Source organism: Ovis aries, chromosome 2, assembly GCF_016772045.2.
Source record: "Ovis aries strain OAR_USU_Benz2616 breed Rambouillet chromosome 2, ARS-UI_Ramb_v3.0, whole genome shotgun sequence".
NCBI lineage: Eukaryota > Metazoa > Chordata > Mammalia > Artiodactyla > Bovidae > Ovis > Ovis aries.
Window position 1 is genome coordinate 119,004,786 of NC_056055.1, and position 19,081 is coordinate 119,023,866.

At 43.3% G+C, this 19,081-nt stretch overlaps 1 protein-coding gene across 4 annotated transcripts in view; it reads left to right on the top strand.

Annotated features, from left to right (window-relative positions):
- Window positions 1-19,081, top strand: part of HIBCH (3-hydroxyisobutyryl-CoA hydrolase) — a 109,937-nt gene that overhangs the window by 16,397 nt on the left and 74,459 nt on the right. For 2 of the 4 annotated variants that reach the window (XM_004004498.6, XM_042243622.2), the window contains exons 3-4: window positions 13,143-13,283; window positions 15,066-15,150. In XM_004004498.6, the coding sequence (XP_004004547.1) occupies window positions 13,143-13,283; window positions 15,066-15,150 (226 nt within the window). Of the gene's footprint in view, window positions 1-10,781; window positions 10,984-13,142; window positions 13,284-15,065; window positions 15,151-19,081 lie in introns of all 4 variants that reach the window. The other 2 variants (XM_060409636.1, XM_060409637.1) reach the window with 2 other exon arrangements.

Consider the following 19,081-nt stretch of genomic DNA (forward strand, 5'->3'; position numbering starts at 1 on the left):
CGATAAGCAGCAGCAGCTGGGGCTTTCATGGTGGAGCTCATACAGGTGTACCTCACACACTAGCCTGCGACCAGGTGAGTACCTCGTGATGCGCCTGTGCAGTACCATAAGCAATCTCAGCTGTTACATACCGTGCAAAGTCATTGTCTACAGAACATGAGGTGAGAGGGCCTGACTCGTGCCATCTTGTTAATTTCTCCACATTCCACCTCTTCAGGCTATAATCCATGGGGTCGCAAGAGTTGGACATGACTTAGAGACTAAACCACATTCACCCCTTCAGGGTCTCTCACATCACAATCTATCCACAGTCCATCTTCCACGATGTTCCCTTGACAAGTAATGCTGATCTTTGAATTTACATCTCCCAAAAGCCGTAGCTATAACAACAGTTACATCCCCCAAACATAGAAAATCCAGTGCCGGGTATCACCTGGAACTCATGTTGCAGTCCTTGCCATCAGTGGGGCTAAGAAGAGCCACCTACTGCGTGTGGAGTGCCGTTTTCTTCCTTGGCCAAGTCCAGTCCACCATCTGTCCTTGTGAGATTTCAGGAAAGCCTTCACAGGAGCAACTCCATGTCTGCTGGTTTTTTTTTTTTTTTTTTTTATTAAGGATCCACAAACCTCCCCCATAGGCTCCAGGCCCACCCCTTCTGGGAGGGGATTTTTTTTTGTGGTATTCATGGACCACCCACATGATTCCAAATGCTTTCACACTGTTCTAAATCTGCAAGAGAATCAGAAGTTAGTAGCACATGACAGGACACAGCCTTTACAGTACGACCTATATCACAGAACACAGCCTTTACAGTACGACCTGTATCACAGGACACAGCCTTTGTAGTATGATCTATATCACAGGACACAGCCTTTACAGTACGACCTGTATCACAGGACACAGCCTTTACAGTACAATCTGTATCACAGGACACAGCCTTTACAGTATGACCTGTATCACAGGACACAGCCTTTGCAGTACGATCTGTATCACAGGACACAGCCTTTGCAGTGCACTATTCTACTAAATCTACATCACAGGTCACAGCCTTTACAGTACACTGTTCTACTAAACCTATATCACAGGACACAGCCTTTGCAGTACGATCTGTATCACAGGACATGGCCTTTGCAGTACGATCTGTATCAGAGGACACAGCCTTTGCAGTACGATCTGTATCAGAGGACACAGCCTTTGCAGTACGATCTGTATCACAGGACACAGCCTTTGCAGTATGATCTGTATCACAGGACATGGCCTTTGTGGTACACTGTTCTAAATCTATATCACAGGACACAGCCTTTACAGTACGATCTGTATCAGAGGACACAGCCTTTGCAGTACGATCTGTATCAGAGGACACAGCCTTTGCAGTACGATCTGTATCAGAGGACACAGCCTTTGCAGTACGATCTGTATCAGAGGACACAGCCTTTGCAGTACGATCTGTATCAGAGGACACAGCCTTTGCAGTACGATCTGTATCACAGGACACAGCCTTTGCAGTATGATCTGTATCACAGGACATGGCCTTTGTGGTACACTGTTCTAAATCTATATCACAGGACACAGCCTTTGCAGTACGATCTGTATCAGAGGACACAGCCTTTGCAGTACGATCTGTATCAGAGGACATAGCCTTTGTAGTACGATCTGTATCACAGGACATGGCCTTTGCGGTACACTGTTCTAAATCTATATCACAGGACACAGCCTTTATAGTACGATCTGTATCAGAGGACACAGCCTTTGCAGTACGATCTGTATCAGAGGACACAGCCTTTGCAGTACGATCTGTATCAGAGGACACAGCCTTTGCAGTACGATCTGTATCAGAGGACACAGCCTTTGCAGTACGACCTGTATCAGAGGACATGGCCTTTGCGGTACACTGTTCTAAATCTGCATCATTTGCCTGCCATAGCCATCAGTGTATGCGTTAGGAATGGGAAACTGCTCTGGCTTGCCATAAACAAGGCTGCATTCAGCACCCGTGTCACCCAGGGCCATTACTCTTTGTATACTAGCTAGTGACCAGTGAATTGCAAGTTCTACATGGGGCCTCTAGTCCCTGTTTGGGCTCAGGAGGGTGCCTTGATCTGAGCCCTATTCAAAGTGAAAAAGGGCGTCATCTAAAGGTACATGTTGGGTGCATGTAGCCTTCTAACCGAACCACCTATATCTCTTGCTCTGGGTGCTTCCCGAACTTGGTAAACTTCTCCTTCAGTCTCAGTTGCCTCCATAGCTCTCTGGGCTATCAGTTTCATTTTGGTCAGCTCCTGCTACTAGCAGATCAGCCCACATTTGCATTCTCATCACCTGGAGGGGGCTGTTATCAGTTTGGGCCCCCTTCAGGGTCCTCACACTTCTAATCCCCTGTGCCTGTGGCCATCCCTCTATTTCTCCCAAGCTAGCCACCACTGAGGTCACCGCATAGATGGGACGTCCCACATAGGGTACAAGAATAGCAGTCGGGGTCCAAAGTGGTAGATGGGGCATTGTTCAAAATGGCATCTCGAGCGCCACCAGTGAAATGCTCATCATCTAGGCCCCAGCATTTGGGTTAGCTGTCTACTGCATCATGCCCAGTCCTCTCGCCGCTTGGGTCAGCTCAGCATAGGCATGCCTCTTAGGGTATCCGGAGCGCTCCCGCGTTCGACCACGTGGTACAGATGGCAGCGTTAATCCATTCCGTCAGGGTGTGTGCTTGGTGAGGTGCACCCTGCGTGAGCCACCTAGCCTTCTGTAGCCTTTGTCTCAACGAGGGGTGAGTGGTTATAGATGCCAGCTGTTCTACCTTGTGCCCGGAACACAAGATGCCGTCTACCCTGGTGTCCCCGAGTTGCAAAAGCCATCCATACTGCCAAGGGTTCCCTGTGCGTTTGCTGAAACTGCTTACCCAAGTCAACCAGCTTGACCTGAGTATACGGTGGATACCTCATTAACTCAGTCACATTGGAGCCCGCTTGAGGATGCCCCCAGCCCAGGTCACAGACTGCTCATGCTTCCCCTTCTGCTGCACAGCGGGCCTCACTGCCAAGTGGAGACCCGCAGTCTCGCAGCGTTCATCACCACTGTCACTTACCGCCTCGCTGTCAGAGATGCTGGGTTCCCCGGGGCCACAGGGTTCTTGCTGCAATGCCAGTACACTTCTTCCAAGCATCTCTGCATATTGCACACCGGAGTGGCATCATGGAGAGCACTCTCCATATTGGCCTTCAGGGCAGCCAGGAGGATCCACTGTACGGTGCCAGTGGCAGTCCGTGCTGCCTTGTGCAGCAGAGGGGAACTCATCGCCTGTTCACCTTTCCAGTGCTGTCCAGGGAACAGTCCACCACTTTGTGGTCTTCCACTGGAGCCCACACCAAGAGGATCGCAGCCACACAGTACCGCGTGCTATGAGATGGCCACGGTCTTCCTACATCCAGTGGAGCCTCAGGCTCTTCTCCCTTCTGGGTACCCTGCCGCCTCTTCTTATGTGGAGCCTCAGGCTCCTCTCCCTGCTGGGTATTTTGTCAACTACACCAATTTATTGCTCTTCATCCTGTTCCTGACACCAGTTGTCTTGCTGTTCACACTGTCTTCGCTGTTTGCTGAACGCAGGGTAGGCAAGGCATGAGCTAAGAGCCTGGAGGGAGACTCGTGGAGCTGTAGGAACTGCAGACATGTTTATTCTCCTCTGGCCGGCACAGTAGCCATAACACAGCCTGTCTCCTGGCTGATGCAGCAGCCGTAGCAGCCACAACATAACCATAGCGTAACCGTAACAGACTCACATGACTCACATAACATAATCATGACGTTGCTCCAGTGTAGCCCCAGTGCAGCAGCAGGCAGGGCTTTCATGGTGAAACTCACACAGCTGTACCGCACACGCTAGCCCGCAACCAAGTGAGTACCTGTGACGTGCATGCACAGGGCTATGAGTGATCTCAGCCCTTACACAACCACGTAAAGTCATTGTTTACAGAACACGGGGCGAGAGGGGGTGAGAACAGCGGGTGAGAGAGCCTGACTGGGGCCATCTTGTTAGTTTCCCCACGGTGGCAAAATATGACCGGAACATACTTTTGAAACTCTTTTTGTCTCTATCCTTTTTAAAAAATATTTATTTATTTATTTTAATTGGAGGCTAATTACTTTACAATATTGTATTAGTTTTGCCATACATTGACATGAATCAGCCATGGGTGTACATGTCTTCCCCATCCTGAATCCCCCCTCCCCCCTCCCTCCCCGTCCCATCCCTCTGGGTCATCCCAGTGCACCAGCCCTGAGTGCCCTGTCTTATGCATTGAACCTGGACTGGCGATATGTTTCACATATGATAACATACATGTTTCAATGCCATTCTCCCAAATCATCCCACCCTCGCCTTCTCCCACAGAGTCCAAAAGACTGTTCTATACATCTGTGTCTCTTTTGCTGTCTCGCATACAGGGTTATTGTTACCATCTTTTTAAATCCCGTATACATGCATTAGTATACTATATTGGTGTTTTTCTTTCCTCTGTATAATAGGCTCCAGTTTCGTCCACCTCATTAGGACTGTCTTTATCCTAACTAGTGTAAATATCCATGGTTTGGTGCAGAAGTAGTAAAGCATTTGGTTACAGTGTACTGACCCAGACTCTATGTGATACGTATTTTTACCTTTCCAAAGTCTAGAAAATTTTCTGAATTTTGAATTGCATCTGGGCCCAAGGAGTTGTGATAAACAGACTATGGCCTTATCTCTGTTTACTGGGTCAGCATCAGAGGGAACAAGAGGCTAAGTAGTGTGCCCCAGTGTCCATGCTGCAGAAGTAGGAGGTGGGGTTGAATCCAGGCTATCTGGCTCCGTGACTGCCTACTGCGCTCTAGCCTGTGGTGGAGTGGGCGCTGAGTTTAGCCATTGCGGCGTGTTTCTCCATCCAGCCCAAGTGGAGATGGGCATATGAAAACTGGAATGTCTTACCCTTGTTTGTTTTAGTCAGCTGATTACACAGAGGCTGAGGAGTTCCCTGGAAAAGAACTTAGAACAATGTTATTTTTCATATTTAGGTTCATAGTTAGATACGCACATAAGTGGAATACCCACTTCCAGTGGTATTCCAAGAATATTCTTGCCTGGAGAATTCCATGGACAGAGGAGTCTGGCGGGCTACAGTCCAGGGGGTTGCAAGAGTCAGACACGACTTAGTGACTAAACCACCACCACAAGTGGAATAGAAAGACATGGCAATCCAAATTTCATGGGATTGTGTGACCTGGGGTATAAACCACTTTGAGCAAAGGAATGTAAATTGGACTCTCATCAAGGCCTGAGGGCTGAATGGTTCTAGGTACCAGTGTTGGTTTTTACATATTCTCAGATCTGGGGGGAGAGGAGCTTCCCAGCTGGCACAGTGGTAAGAATCTGCCTGCCAATGCAAGAGACATTTGATCTCTGGGTCAGGAAGATCCCCTGGAGAAGGAAATGGCAACCACTCCAGCATTCTTGCCTGGAAAATTCCGTGGACAGAGGAGTCTCATAGGCTGTTGCCCATGGAGTCGCAGAGTTCACATATGCACGTGACTGAGCACATATGCACACAGAAATAGGGAGGCTGTATCCCAAGAAGTCCTTCTGTGACCCTTTTAAAGAGCTAATGACTCCAGGAATAAGAGCCCTTTTGATTTCATACTGGAATGATGGAAATATGTCATTGATGGCAGAACTTCAGGCAGAGTTATGAGAAATGGATAGAACTGACTTGTGATAATAGTGTGACATTCCTTTTGACCCTTCAGAGATATTAGATGGACCTTACCTGCCTTGTGAGAAATCTCTATAAAGGTCAAGAAGCAACAGTTAGAACTGGACATAGAACAACAGACTGGTTCCAAATAGGAAAAGAAGTACGTCAAGGCTATATATTGTCACCCTGTATTTAACTTATATGCAGAGTATATCATGAGAAATGCTGGCTGGATGAAGCACAAACTGGAATCAGAATGTGAGGAGAAATATTAATAACCTCAGATATGCAGATGACACCACCTTTATGGCAGAAAGTGAAGAAGAACTAAAGAGCCTCTTGATGAAAGTGAAAGAGGATAGTGAAAAAGCTGGCTTAAAACTCAACACTCAAAAAACAAAGATCATGGCATCCGGTCCTATCACTTCATGGGAAATAGATGGGGAAACAATGGAAACAGTCACAGATTTTATTTTCTTAGGCTCCAGAATCATTGCAGATGGTGACTGCAGCCATGACATTAAAAGATGCGGGCTCCTTGGAAAAAAAGCTATGACCAACCTAGACAGCAAAGCAGAGACATTACTTTGCCGACAAAGGTTTTTCCAGTGGTCATGTATGGATGTGAGAGTTGGACCATAAAGAAAGCTGAGTGCTGAAGAATTGATGCTTTTGAACTGTGGTTTTGGAGGAGACTCTTGAGAGTTCCTTGGACTGCAAGGAGATCAAACCAGTCAATCCTAAAGGAAGTCAGTCCTGAATATACATTGGAAAGACTGATGCTGAAGCTCCAATACTTTGGCCACCCAATGCGAAGAATTGACTCATTTGAAAAGACCCTGATACTGGGGTCATCATTCTAGTGGCTTTTAACAGAAGATTTCGTAATATTCTTTGTTCGAAGTTTGACCCTCTGTAAATGTCCTGCAAAAATACTTCACCTAAGTGCTGGAAAGTCCATGTTTAAAGATATTCCTACATCACTGTAATAGCAACAGTAAAAAATTAGACACAGTGTTGATCAGTAGGGGACTGACTAAACCGTAATTGAGAATGAACAACTGTTGAAAATAAGTGGGCAGCATGAGTGTGCAATTGGCAAAATGCATACTAGGAAATACAGTCAAGGCTATGGTTTTTCCAGTGGTCATGTATGGATGTGAGAGTTGGACTGTGAAGAAGGCTGAGCGCCGAAGAACTGATGCTTTTGAACTGTGGTGTTGGAGAAGATGCTTGAGAGTCCCTTGGACTGCAAGGAGATCCAACCAGTCCATTCTGAAGGAGATCAGCCCTGGGATTTCTTTGGAAGGAATGATGCTAAAGCTGAAAGTCCAGTACTTTGGCCATCTCATGCGAAGAGTTGACTCATTGGAAAAGACTCTGATGCTGGGAGGGATTGAGGGCAGGAGGAGAAGGGGACGACAGAGGATGAGATGGCTGGATGGCATCACTGACTCGATGGACATGAGTCTGAGTGAACTCTGGGAGTTGGTGATGGATAGGGAGGCCTGGCGTGCTGCAATTCATGGGGTTGCAAAGAGTCAGACAAGACTGAGCGACTGAACTGAACTGAACTGAACTGAAATGCAATGCTCTTCTCCCTCCCCCGCAATAAACAGAAGAGGAAACAAAGGGATGGAGGCTGAACCTGAGATTTTAAGACTGAAAAGATACACCCTCTTTTAAAAAATGAACAGATGACGTTTATGAATGTATATTTTGTGTTTATCGTAGAAACCAAGGCAGTTGTTACTTTTGAAGAGAAGGAGGAGTCTGTGATCAGGCTGGGGCAAGTGAAGCTGGCTAGATAACAGAGTTTGGGATAGGTTTTAGTCTGGTAACTAGTAGTTAGCCTGTTAGTGTTCCATGGATGCTGGGAAAAGATATGAAACTCTTGAGTTAGAGATAGAGAACATCATTATTAGTGACCCAATGAGCAGTGTTGAGCTTCAGGTTAGTTCTGGTTTCCCTTGCTCCCCAAGCCCCACGGGTGGCAAAAGGCCCAAATGAATGAGTTCATATGCAGTGAATTGCATTACAAGACAGTGGTACTGAATTTGGGGGAACCTGCCAGTCTGTAACATGCTGTAAGCAAGCTACTGTCTGTCCCAGAGGGACACTACCTTTTCTTCAGTTTTTCTCACAGCAAATACAGCTCTGAAAAATGACCCGGGAGCAGAGCAGTCAGGCCCTTGGATACATGACATACAGCAATAAAGTGCAGGGAAACCTCAGGACCTGCAGTGGATGGCTTTTCCCAACAGCCCGTCAGGTCACTGCAGGTGTAATTAGTTAAAACGAGGCTGTACCGGAGTAGGAATTACTGGAGTAATTCAGTATCGCTTGTCCTTATGTTGCCCTTGTTGTTGTTCAGTCACTATGTCATGTCCTACTCTTTGCGTCCCCGTGGACTGCAGCACGCCAGGCTCCTCTGTCCTCCACTTGTCCTTATATAAAGGGAAAATTTGGAGATATACACAGGAGAATGCCGTGTGAATATTGGAGTTATGCTGTGACCAGCCAAGGAATTACCAGAAGCTAGGAGAGAGGCCTAGAACAGGTCCTTCTCTAGCGACTTCAGAGGAGGTTTGGTCCTGCTGACAGCTTGATCTCAGCCTTCTAGCCTCCACACGGTAAATTTCTGTTTAAGCCTAGACTTAGTCTGTGGTGCTTAGTTACAACAGCCCTAGCAAAGGAATATAGTTACTGTGTTACACTTGTCAAAATTAAGAACATTGCAATATTAGTGTTAGTATTAATTTTGGACTTTGTTTGGATTTCACCAGTTTTTCCGTTAATTTTCTATTGCAGAATCCAGTCCAGGATATCGCCTGGCTTTTCTTTGTTGTGTCTTCTTAGTCTTCCAATTTGTGCACTTAATCAGTCTTTCCTTATTTTTCATTACCATGGCAGTTAGGAGGAACACTGTCTGGTAGCCTGTAGAATAGTCTCTAATCTTGGCTTGCATCTATTGTTGCTGTTTGTTTTTTAATAACTAGACTACAGTTAAAAGTTTATGGAAAGAATATTACAAAGGAAAGCCACCTTCTCATCGCATATCAGGGACTATCTGAGGGTTTTGACATATGCCTCAGGGAGTGCATGACATCCTCATGACAGCTGGTGATGCTGACCTTTATCAGATAATTAAGGTGGTATTTGTCAGTAGCTCAGCTGGTAAAGAATCTGCCTGCAATGCCAGAGACCCCGGTTTGATTCCTGGGTCAGGAAGATCCGCTGGCGAAGGGATAGGCTACCCATTCCAGTATTCTTGGCCTTCCTTGGTGGCTCAGCTGGTAAAGAATCCGCCTGCAATGTGGAAGACCTGAGTTCAGTCGCTGGGTTGGGAAGATCCTCTGGAGAAGGGAAAGGCTACCCACTCCAGTATTCTAGTCTGGAGAATTCCATGGACTGTACAGTCCATGGGATCACAAAGAGTTGGACATGACTGAGCAACTTTCATTGCTCTCTGAAGTTGCTGTTTTTTTCCCTTTTCTACTCTGTATTTGGAAGCATGTCAGTAAGTTCAGCCCACACTTGGAAGGTGAGGGGGACTATGCTTTACCTTCTGGAAGGCGGATTTCCATAAATTATTTAAATTCTTCTGTGGGTGAGATCATCTCATCTCTCCCATTGATTTTTTAAAATAATATTTATTCCATTTTTATTTGGCTGCATGGGGTCTTAAGTTGTGGTACACAGGATCTTTGATCTTCGTTGTGGCATGCCAGATTTTTAGTTGCAGCTTGTGAACTCCTAGTTGCAGCATTTAGTATCTAGTTCCTTAACCAGCTTTGCAAGAAATGTTCCCTTGGTATCTCTAATTTTCTTGAAGAGATCTTTAGTCTTTACCAGGAATGGTATGGACCTAATAGAAGCAGAAGATATTAAAAAGAGGTGGCAAGAATACACAGAAGAACTATACAAAAAAGATCTTAATGACTCAGACAACCATGATGGTGTGATCACTCAACTAGAGCCAGACATCCTAGAATGCGAAGTCAAGTGGGCTTTAGGAAGCATCACTACAAACAAAGCTCGTGGAGGTGTGGAATTCCAGTTAGCTCTTTCAAATCCTAAAAGACGATGCTGTGAAAGTGCTGCACTTAATATGCCAGCAAATCTGGAAAACCCAGCAGGGGCCACAAGACTGGGAAAGATCAGTTTTCATTCCAATCCCAAAGAAAGGCAATGCCAAAGAATGCTCAAACTACTGCACAATTGCACTCATTTCACATGCTAGTAAAGTAATGCTCAACATTCTCCAAAGTAGTCTTCAACAGTATGTGAACCATGAACTTCCAGATGTTCAAGCTGGGCTTAGAAAAGGCAGAGGAACCAGCGGTCAAATTGCCAACATCCATTGGATCATCAAAAAAGCAAGATAATTCCAGACAAACATCTCCTTTGCTTTATTGACTATGCCAAAGCCTTTTACTATGTGGATCACAACAAACTGTGGAAAATTCTTCAAGAGAAGGGAGTACAAGACCACCTGACCTGCCTCTTGAGAAATCTGTATGCAGGTCAGGAAGGAAGTTAGAACTGGACATGGAACAACAGACTGGTTCCAAATTGGGAAAGGAGTACATCAAGGCTGTATATTATCACCCTGCTTATTTAACTTATATACAGAGTAAATCATGCAAAATGCCGGGCTGGATGAAGCACAAGCTGGGATCAAGATTGCCGGGAGAAATATCAGTAACCTCAGATATGCATATGACACCACCCTTATGGCAGAAAACAAAAAGGAACTAAAGAGCCTCTTGATGAAAGTGAAAGAGAGTGAGAAAGCTGGCTTAAAACTCAACATTCAAAAAACTAAGACCATGGCGTCTGGTCCCATCACTTCATGGCAAATAGATGGGAAAGCAATGGAAACAGTGACAGACTATTTTTTGGGGCTCCAAAATCACTGCAGATAATGACTATATCCATGAAATTAAAAGACACTTGCTCCTTGAAAGAAAAGCTATGACCAACCTAGCAGCATATTAAAAAGCAGAGACATTACTTTGCTGACAAAGGTCTGTCTAGTCAAAGCTATGTTTTTTCCAGAAGTCATGTATGGATGTGAGAGTTGGACTATAAAGAAACCTGAGCGCCGAAGAATTGATTCTTTTGAACTGTGGTGTTGCAGAAGTCTCTTGAGAGTCCCTTGGACTGCAAGGAGATCCAACTAGTCCATCCTAAAGGAGATCAGTCCTGAATATTCATTGGAAGGACTGATGCTGAAGCTGAAACTGCAGTACTTTGCGAGGTATCTTTTTATCAGTATATTCTTTTGTTCATCACACTTTTAATGTTGTAGCCCATTAATCCTTAATGTTTGGAAGGTACTGTGAGTCATAGACCAAGGGTGTGGTCCTCATAAGTGCTCCTGTCCTTTCTCTGGGAATGGGTTGCCTTTCCCTCCCTCACTTTTCCTTTGACTGCTGTTCCTTTTCTCCAACTCTGGGTGATAAACATTTAGGTCAGGAGGCTGTGGTTTTGAAATGCTTCTCCCTTTGGATTAAGGTTCTTATTTGGTAAACCTCCAGCCTATTTCCCCACTGTGGAAGGGCTCCCCTAGAACAAGGTTTTGAAGTCCTTTCTCTTTCCCCTGCAGATTTAGCCTTTTGCTCTGTAAGATGAGAGAAAGGAATTTAGCTGTGCCTGATGTTTCCCACCCTCAGCCACCACCACACGGGGGAGCTTTCTCTAGTCTTCCCTGGGAGAACCTGATTGGTTTCCAGGAGGAAAAGCCAGCAAGAGTAGGAGCTCCCCGCATGATTGTGACCCCCTCACTCCCCGCCATCAGGAACTTCATACTCTCAATTTGCCCACACTTGACCTCTCAGTTCAGTTCAGTTGCTCAGTCATATCTGACTCTTTGCAACATGCCAGGGTTCCCTGTCCATTACTAACTCCTGCAGTTTGCTCAAACTCATGTCCATTGAGTCGGTGACTTGACCTCTAGCAAATCATTAGACATTCTAGTTAATCTTCCTTAGGGCTTCTGCCTGAGGTAAGCAAATATACTGGTCCCACACCTCCCTGAAGGCACCTCTCTCTCCAGACTTTATTATGGGACTGTTTGACCTCTGACCTCCTGTGTCTGATTGAGTTCATCAAAAGCCATTAATTTGCAGTCTCTTCACCCTTTTTTCTTGTTAGAAGGTCAGGAGGTGCATCTTTTCAGTCTCAGCATCTCTGAGCTGAAGCCAAATAATAGTCTTAAGATTGTCTCTGATATTAGGTGGTAATTTATGTTGTTGTTCAGTGAAACTTTTTTTTTTTGACTGGCAAGTCTGACTTGGTTTAAGTAAAAAAGAAATTGAATGTGGAGAGAGATGAAAGTTTGTTAATACTTGTATGTAGCATGTTATATAATATGAAAACTTTTATCTGTATTACTTTAAAATTTAGAATAATGTAGGTATCTGAAAACTGCAATTTTTTTGGTCTATCGTCTGTTTTTTGTCTGAGTAAGGGTTTAATCAAGGAAGTAGAACCACCGAGTATTGAAGGGGAGCAAAATTCGCCACCCCAAGATGTGCCACTTGCCTCACTCAGTGTGGTGTGTGAGGCCCTTCTGGTTGTCGTTTAGTCACTTGGTTGGGTCTGACCCTTTATGATCCCATGGACTACATATAGCTCATCAGGCTCCTCTGTCCGTGGGATTTCCCAGGCAAGAATGCTGGAGTGGGTTGCTATTTCCTCCTCCAGGGGATCTTCCCAATCCAGAGATCGAACCTGAGTTTCCTGCCTGGGAAGCCTGGGTGAGGCCCTAAGAACTTCTGTATTAGGCATGTTCTTCACTACTACTGTATATGATCTTGTAATCTCACTTTATAATCTGGCCTTAAAGCACTTTTTCTGCCTACTTTCCTGTCATTTTCTCAATCAGCCTTTATCCCACTCCTGTTAAACATCTTAATAGTACCAGATATTCGTTGTTTATGTTTCAGCATGTGCTACTCTCCAGGATTTTCACTCCTTTTTTTCCTAGAGTACATCAAGGTCCAGCTCAAATATCATTGTTTTTTCTTTTTTCCAAGTTGTTGGTAGCTACTATAGTCAGAATTACTTGCCCTCTGTATTCATCTTTGATTTCCAAGTACCTAACATATTGCTTGGTATACAATAATACAGATTTAAGAGTATTTCATAGTCTAAGAAATTCTAGGACTGGGTTCTAATCGATTCACTAAGTTCACTCAAAAATTAAGAGATTTAAGAGGTATATATCTTTTTTGGAATTGTTTATCTACACTGTGTAAAGAACTTTAAGACACTTTGTCAGATGTACCAAGTTGTCCGTTTGATTAGCTGCTCTTAACATTGTGTGAAAGATTTGCATTTAATGTGTGATGTTGATGTTGACTTGTGACAAAAACTTAATGAATTTCATCCTAAAGTTATTCTTTGTTTATACAGAAAATGTCTAATCACACAGATGCAGCAGCAGAAGTCCTGTTGGAAAGAAAAGGTTGTGCAGGAGTGATAACACTAAACAGACCAAGGTTTCTGAATACACTGACTCTTGGTATGATCCGGCAGATTTACCCACAGCTAAAGGTTTGTCATTTTCTTAAAGCAGTCATATGGATCCTTTTAAAAGCGTGTCTTTATAGAACTTTCCTAGTGTTTTCTCCCACAGAATCGCTTCAGTGTATGGGCGCAGTGCCCAAGGCCCATTGCTTCTGGAGTCCTCAGTTCTTTCCTCCGTGGTTGTCCTGGAGCATCCCTAGTGACAGGGAGTTCATTGCTGCATAAGACACTCTATTCGGCTTGAACGTGGCTCCAGGTTCTGGTGGCTCAGATGGTGAAGAATCTGCTTGCAATGCAGAAGACCTGAGTTCGATCCCTGGGCTGGGAAGATCCCCTGGAGGAGGGCATGGCAGCCCACTCCAGTATTCTTGCCTGGAGCATCTCCATGGACAGAGGAGCCTGGAGGGCTACCCTCCATGGGGTCACAAAGAGACACGACTGAGTGACGAAGCACACCACAAGTTTCTTCTTACATTCTGCCGCTCTTCATTTTTCCAACCTTTTGACCAGTAATATTGGTCCTGCCTCTTGCGTCATGAGTATACACATATAGTCTGCTTCTACATGACAGCTTTTTTGGTTGGAAGATGACTGTTTTTGAAGTACTTGTCCAGCCTTTTCTTGGAGAAGGCCTTAAGCTTTCCTATTCTAAGAAAACTGCATGGTGTAGTGGAAAAACATGACTTAGTCACACAACCTGGGTTTGAAATTTTGAATTTCTGTTTATTAACTGTATAGATTGAAACTGTTACTCTCTCTGTGTTCCATTTTCCTCAGCTGTGAAACAGGGATGGTAATTCATAGAATTGTTGTAAAGATAAAGTGAAATAGTATACCTGATACACTTGGCCACATAGGGGTTAAAGATGAGTTCTCCCCTGCTCGCCAGTTCCTTAATTCTTCATTTGATGAGTCTTCCGTTCTTTATCTGTTTGGGCCACCTTATAATATGTACTTAAGTGTGATACAAAGGAATAAATCAGGTGTTCCAGGTTAAAGTGGAAGAAAAGTAGAAACTTCCATGTTAGAATACCATATTTCTATTAATGTAATCCAGTATTGCATTAACCTGTTGGACAACCACCTCTTCCCAGGTACATCTCTTCTTTATCTTGTATATTTTTATTCTCTAGTGTAGAATTCATGGAACCCTGGTTAATTCTTCTGGCTCTGGGAAACGAATTTTTCATTTGGTCCATTGTTCTAGCCTTTTCAATATCCATTGGCTCTTGATTCTTTCATCCTGCTTATTTATTAGCTGTCCTTACCAACCCTAAAACACTTCCGGATTTGATCAGAAGTGTTTCCACTCTGTTATTTACAAATTTGTCAGTAGGACAGAGCCTTTATCACCACAGTAGAAAGATCACTGCTGTTTATCTGCAATCTCTGGGCTGACTTGTTTATCAAATTTATAAGCTTATGTAACATAATATTATTAGGCCCATATTTTTTTCACCTTGTATCAAAGTTGTCATTATCAAATATGGATCACAAAATGTACTCATTTAGCAACTTTGGAATAGCTTCTAATTTATGTCAGAAAAGAAAATGAAGTTAGAATCCATTCTTCTGGATACGCTTTATAAAGCTTATGCTTTGCATATATCCATATATGTCTATATATACACATATGTGTTTATGTGTATATGGATATATATCATTCATTTTTGTAATTTATTTTTTTTATTGACGAATAATTGCTTTACAGAATTTTTGGTTTTCTGTCAAACCTCAATGTGAATCAGCCACAGGTCATGAGTTTGTATTTATAATATGTTTATACCGTCTTCTTTTACATTTGACTAGAAGTGGGAACAAGATCCGGAAACTTTCCTGATCATCATAAAGGGAGCTGGTGAAAAGGCTTTCTGTGCTGGAGGTGATATCAGAGGTAAAAACATTGCTCCCTTTCACCTAAATACTTGATTTCCCCTAATCATCTTGAACAAAATGTCTAATTTATGATATGTGAATTCACTTTTTATTTTTGAATAGCTGTTATTAACAGCTCAGTTTATCACAGGCATACATGTCTGCGTGCTCAATCGCTCAGCTGTGTCTGACTCTGTGACCCCATGGACTCACCAGGCTCCTCTGTCCATGGGATTCTCCACGCAAGAGTACTGGAGTGGGTTGCCATGCCCTCCTCCAGGGGATCTTCCCCACCCAGGGACTGAACCCACATCTCCTGCATTGGAAGGCAGATTCTTTACCACTGAGCCACCTGGGAAGCCCTTTCTTTAGGCAGTTTACCAGAAATGCTTCCTGGTTATAACTCAGCTTCCTCTCCCTAAACACTCATAGGCCTGACAATCTGGCTATGTTGAGTACTTGTCATTCTCCAGATATAGTGTATTCTTACATATATCTATGACTTCATCTGTGCTTTCCCACTGTTCGTGATCCCAAAGCAAGAATGCACTTAATATAGTATTTATCCTGTTTATATTATCAATGTTTTTATGTTTAAATACACATGTTGAGATAGTCAAAAAGGTTAATTATCCTTATCTTGCTAATTATTTAGGTCAGTCTGTACATATTTAACAGTTAAAGACAAAAGAGAGAAGAAATGTTGAGTTTGTAGGCTCCTGGGATTTTTTTTTTTTTTTTAGTGTTTTATTTTTTATATTTGATTTTTTTTTTTGTATTGTGTTAAGATGATGTTCGGAGAAGGCGATGGCACTCCACTCCAGTACTCTTGCCTGGAAAATCCCATGGGTGGAGGAGCCTGGTAGGCTGCAGTCCATGGGGTCGTGAAGAGTCGGACACGACTGAGCGACATCACTTTCACTTTTCACTTTCATGCATTGGAGAAAGAAATGGCAACCCACTGCAGCGTTCTTGCCTGGAGAATCCCAGGGACCGGGGAGCCTGGTGGGCTGCCGTCTATGGGGTCGCACAGAGTTGGACACGACTGAAGTGACTTAGCAGCAAGATGATGTTAGGGTTATTCTGTTTACTAAATCTATAATTTTATGTAAACCATTATATTTGGAATAGAAAGAAACGATCTCGATTCAGGACATAATTTCAAATATCTGTTAACAGAACTGAATCTTGAAATCTCACTTTAAATTTTTCAGCTGCTCAGGCTTTATTTTCAGCTGTGCTGGGCCTTTCTTGCTGTGGGCTTTCTCCAGCTGTGGTGAGCAGGGGCTGCTCTAGTTGTGGTGCTTGGGCTTCTTACTGCTGTGGCCTCTCTCGTTGCAGAGCATGGGTGCTCGGCCATGCGGGCTTCAGTAGTTGCTGCACACGGGCTCAGTAATTGCGGTTCTTGGGCTCTAGAGCGCAGTCTCAATAGTTGTGGCACTGGCTTAGTTGTCCCACTGCATATGGGATCTTCCCAGACCAGAGATCAAACTGATGTGAAACTAGAGAAAGTGTTAGTCGCTCAGTCATGTCTGACTCTTTGTGACCCTATGGACTGTAGCCCACCAGGCTCCTCTGTCTGTAGAATTCTCCAGGCAAGCATACTGGAGTGGGTAGCCCTTCCCTTCTCCAGGGGATCTTCCTGACCCAGGGATGGAACCTAGGTCTCTCCTACACTGTAGGCAGATTCTCTACTGTCTGAGCCATCAGAGAAGCCCTAGCCTGACTTGTTAATTGAATTGTTTTTGAATTTATTGTTTTGCCTACAACTGAAATATTTTTAAAACATTGTTTTTCAGCCTAGAATTAACTTTTGCTCTAGAGTTGGGCCTTTGATCCTGTCAGTTTACAAATGAGCAGAGCCTTATGTGTTGATTTTAGCATCTTCTATTTTTGCATATGAGTTTTAACTTTATATTGCTGTTTGGGAATACATTTACAAATTCTAGAATTATCCTCATTTGCATGTATTAAGTAACGGATCTCAATTCCAAGAAATTTAGTTTCTTTAAAAATAGTCTGAGACAGTAAGTGAGCACTCTGAAAAAGATTTTTAAATGATATTACTAAAACGTTATTTAATTTATGTGAAACTATTAATAATTGATTAGAATAAGATTAGAAGGCAATCTCAGAGGATTTCTGAAGTAAAAGAGATTTATTTCACCAGCAATACAATTTGTACTCCTCTTCTTTTAGAATTGGTAAGAAATGAAAAAAGATAATAGATAATAGTTTTAGGGATTTTATCAGTGAAAGCCTCAGAATGAGGCTCAATATCAAACCTTTAAAAATTTTTATATCTTTTAAATTTCACTTTTAATGATTAATTAATTAATTGATTTGGCTGTACTACATGGCCTTTGTGTAGTTCTCTGACCAGGGATTGGACCTGGGCCGTGACAGTGAACTCTGATTCCTAATCACTGGACCAGCAGGGAGTTCCCAATCTTTTTTTTAAAAAAAAAAAAAACAGGAAAAGAAGTCAATATTTGGTTGGGACATTTTGAAGGAAGCTGTATCAGTTCTGAAGTTTGTCTAAAAATCTAATAGTCACCAATTTTTACGCAGCTCTTTCCCATAAAAGAAGAAACATGTATATATATTTAGTTTATATTTTAGTAGGTAATTTTCATGGAGAAGGAAATGGCAATCCATGGCAGTATTCCTGCCTAGAGAATCCTGTGGACAGAGAAGCCAGGTTGGCTGCTGTCCATAGGGTCGCACAGAGTCGGACATGACTGAAGTGACTTAGCATGCATGCGTGCATTGGAGAAGGAAATGGCAACCTGCTCCAGTGTTCTTGCCTGGAGAATCAGGGACAGAGGAGCCTGGTGGGCTGCTGTCCCTGGGTGTCACACAGAGTCAGACACGACTGAAGCAACTTAGCAGCAGCAGCAGCAGGTAATTTTCATAGGACTTAAAGACAGGAAAAGCATATGCACTTGGTAGAATATGGAAGAGAGTTTTGATGGCAGTTTTGACATTGACTATAGTAAGAGTGTAGTGGATGTGAACTCTGGATAACAAAAGAAACCATTTGATTTTAACATCCTTATTAATTAATATCCATGAAAATATAATAAGAATATTACTATCTCATTTACCTCTCAAGCCTCTTAGTTTTTAGAACTACTTTTTCTTTACTTATTTCTTGATTTTATTCTTCTTGCTGTTTGCCATTGTAGGTACCCCTTTGTCTACTCAGAGCCCCCAACCCCCCGCTGCCATCATTTTCTAGGAAACCCTTACCTGTTGTTCACATTTGGCTCAGATGTCTCTTTTCTGGATTCCGGAAAGCCTTCTTTTAATCGTATCTCTTCTGCTTCCATTCCTGTCGCATCCCAACCTTAGAGTGGGCATGGCACAAGGAGTCTATTTTAACAGTCTGTCTCACTAGTCTGAACTCCAGGCAGCTGTTTTATAACAGCACTGAAAGCGCATGGTACCTAGTAGATGCTCAACAAATGTTCCATGAAATGAATATGACAGACGTATTTAACTAGTCAGAATATATAGAACTCTGTGTGTGCATTTATTCTTTGTATGCATTCGTATAATGTACTTTTTCTCTTTTTTTGGCCATGCTGCACAGCTTGTGGGGTCTTAGTTCCACCACCAGGGACTGTGCCCCCTGCAGTGGAAGTGTGAGTCCTAACCACTGCACTGCCAGCGAATTCCCTGTATAACGTATCTGTGTTAAGATATGTTGCCAAAGAAAACATGTATACAGCAAATGTTTATTCAGGTGCTATAGAAAATAGTCAAAATAATATGTATTTGGTACCAATATATAACGTACAATTTATAACACCTTGTAAGTTGTTCTAAATAAGAATTTTTGCCTTGAAGTTTTGACATTGAACTATGGATTTGGGGCTGACTATACTATGTCTGTGGTATGGGCGACTTCAGAACCTTAAGAAACCATTCTAGACTTTCCCCTTGGT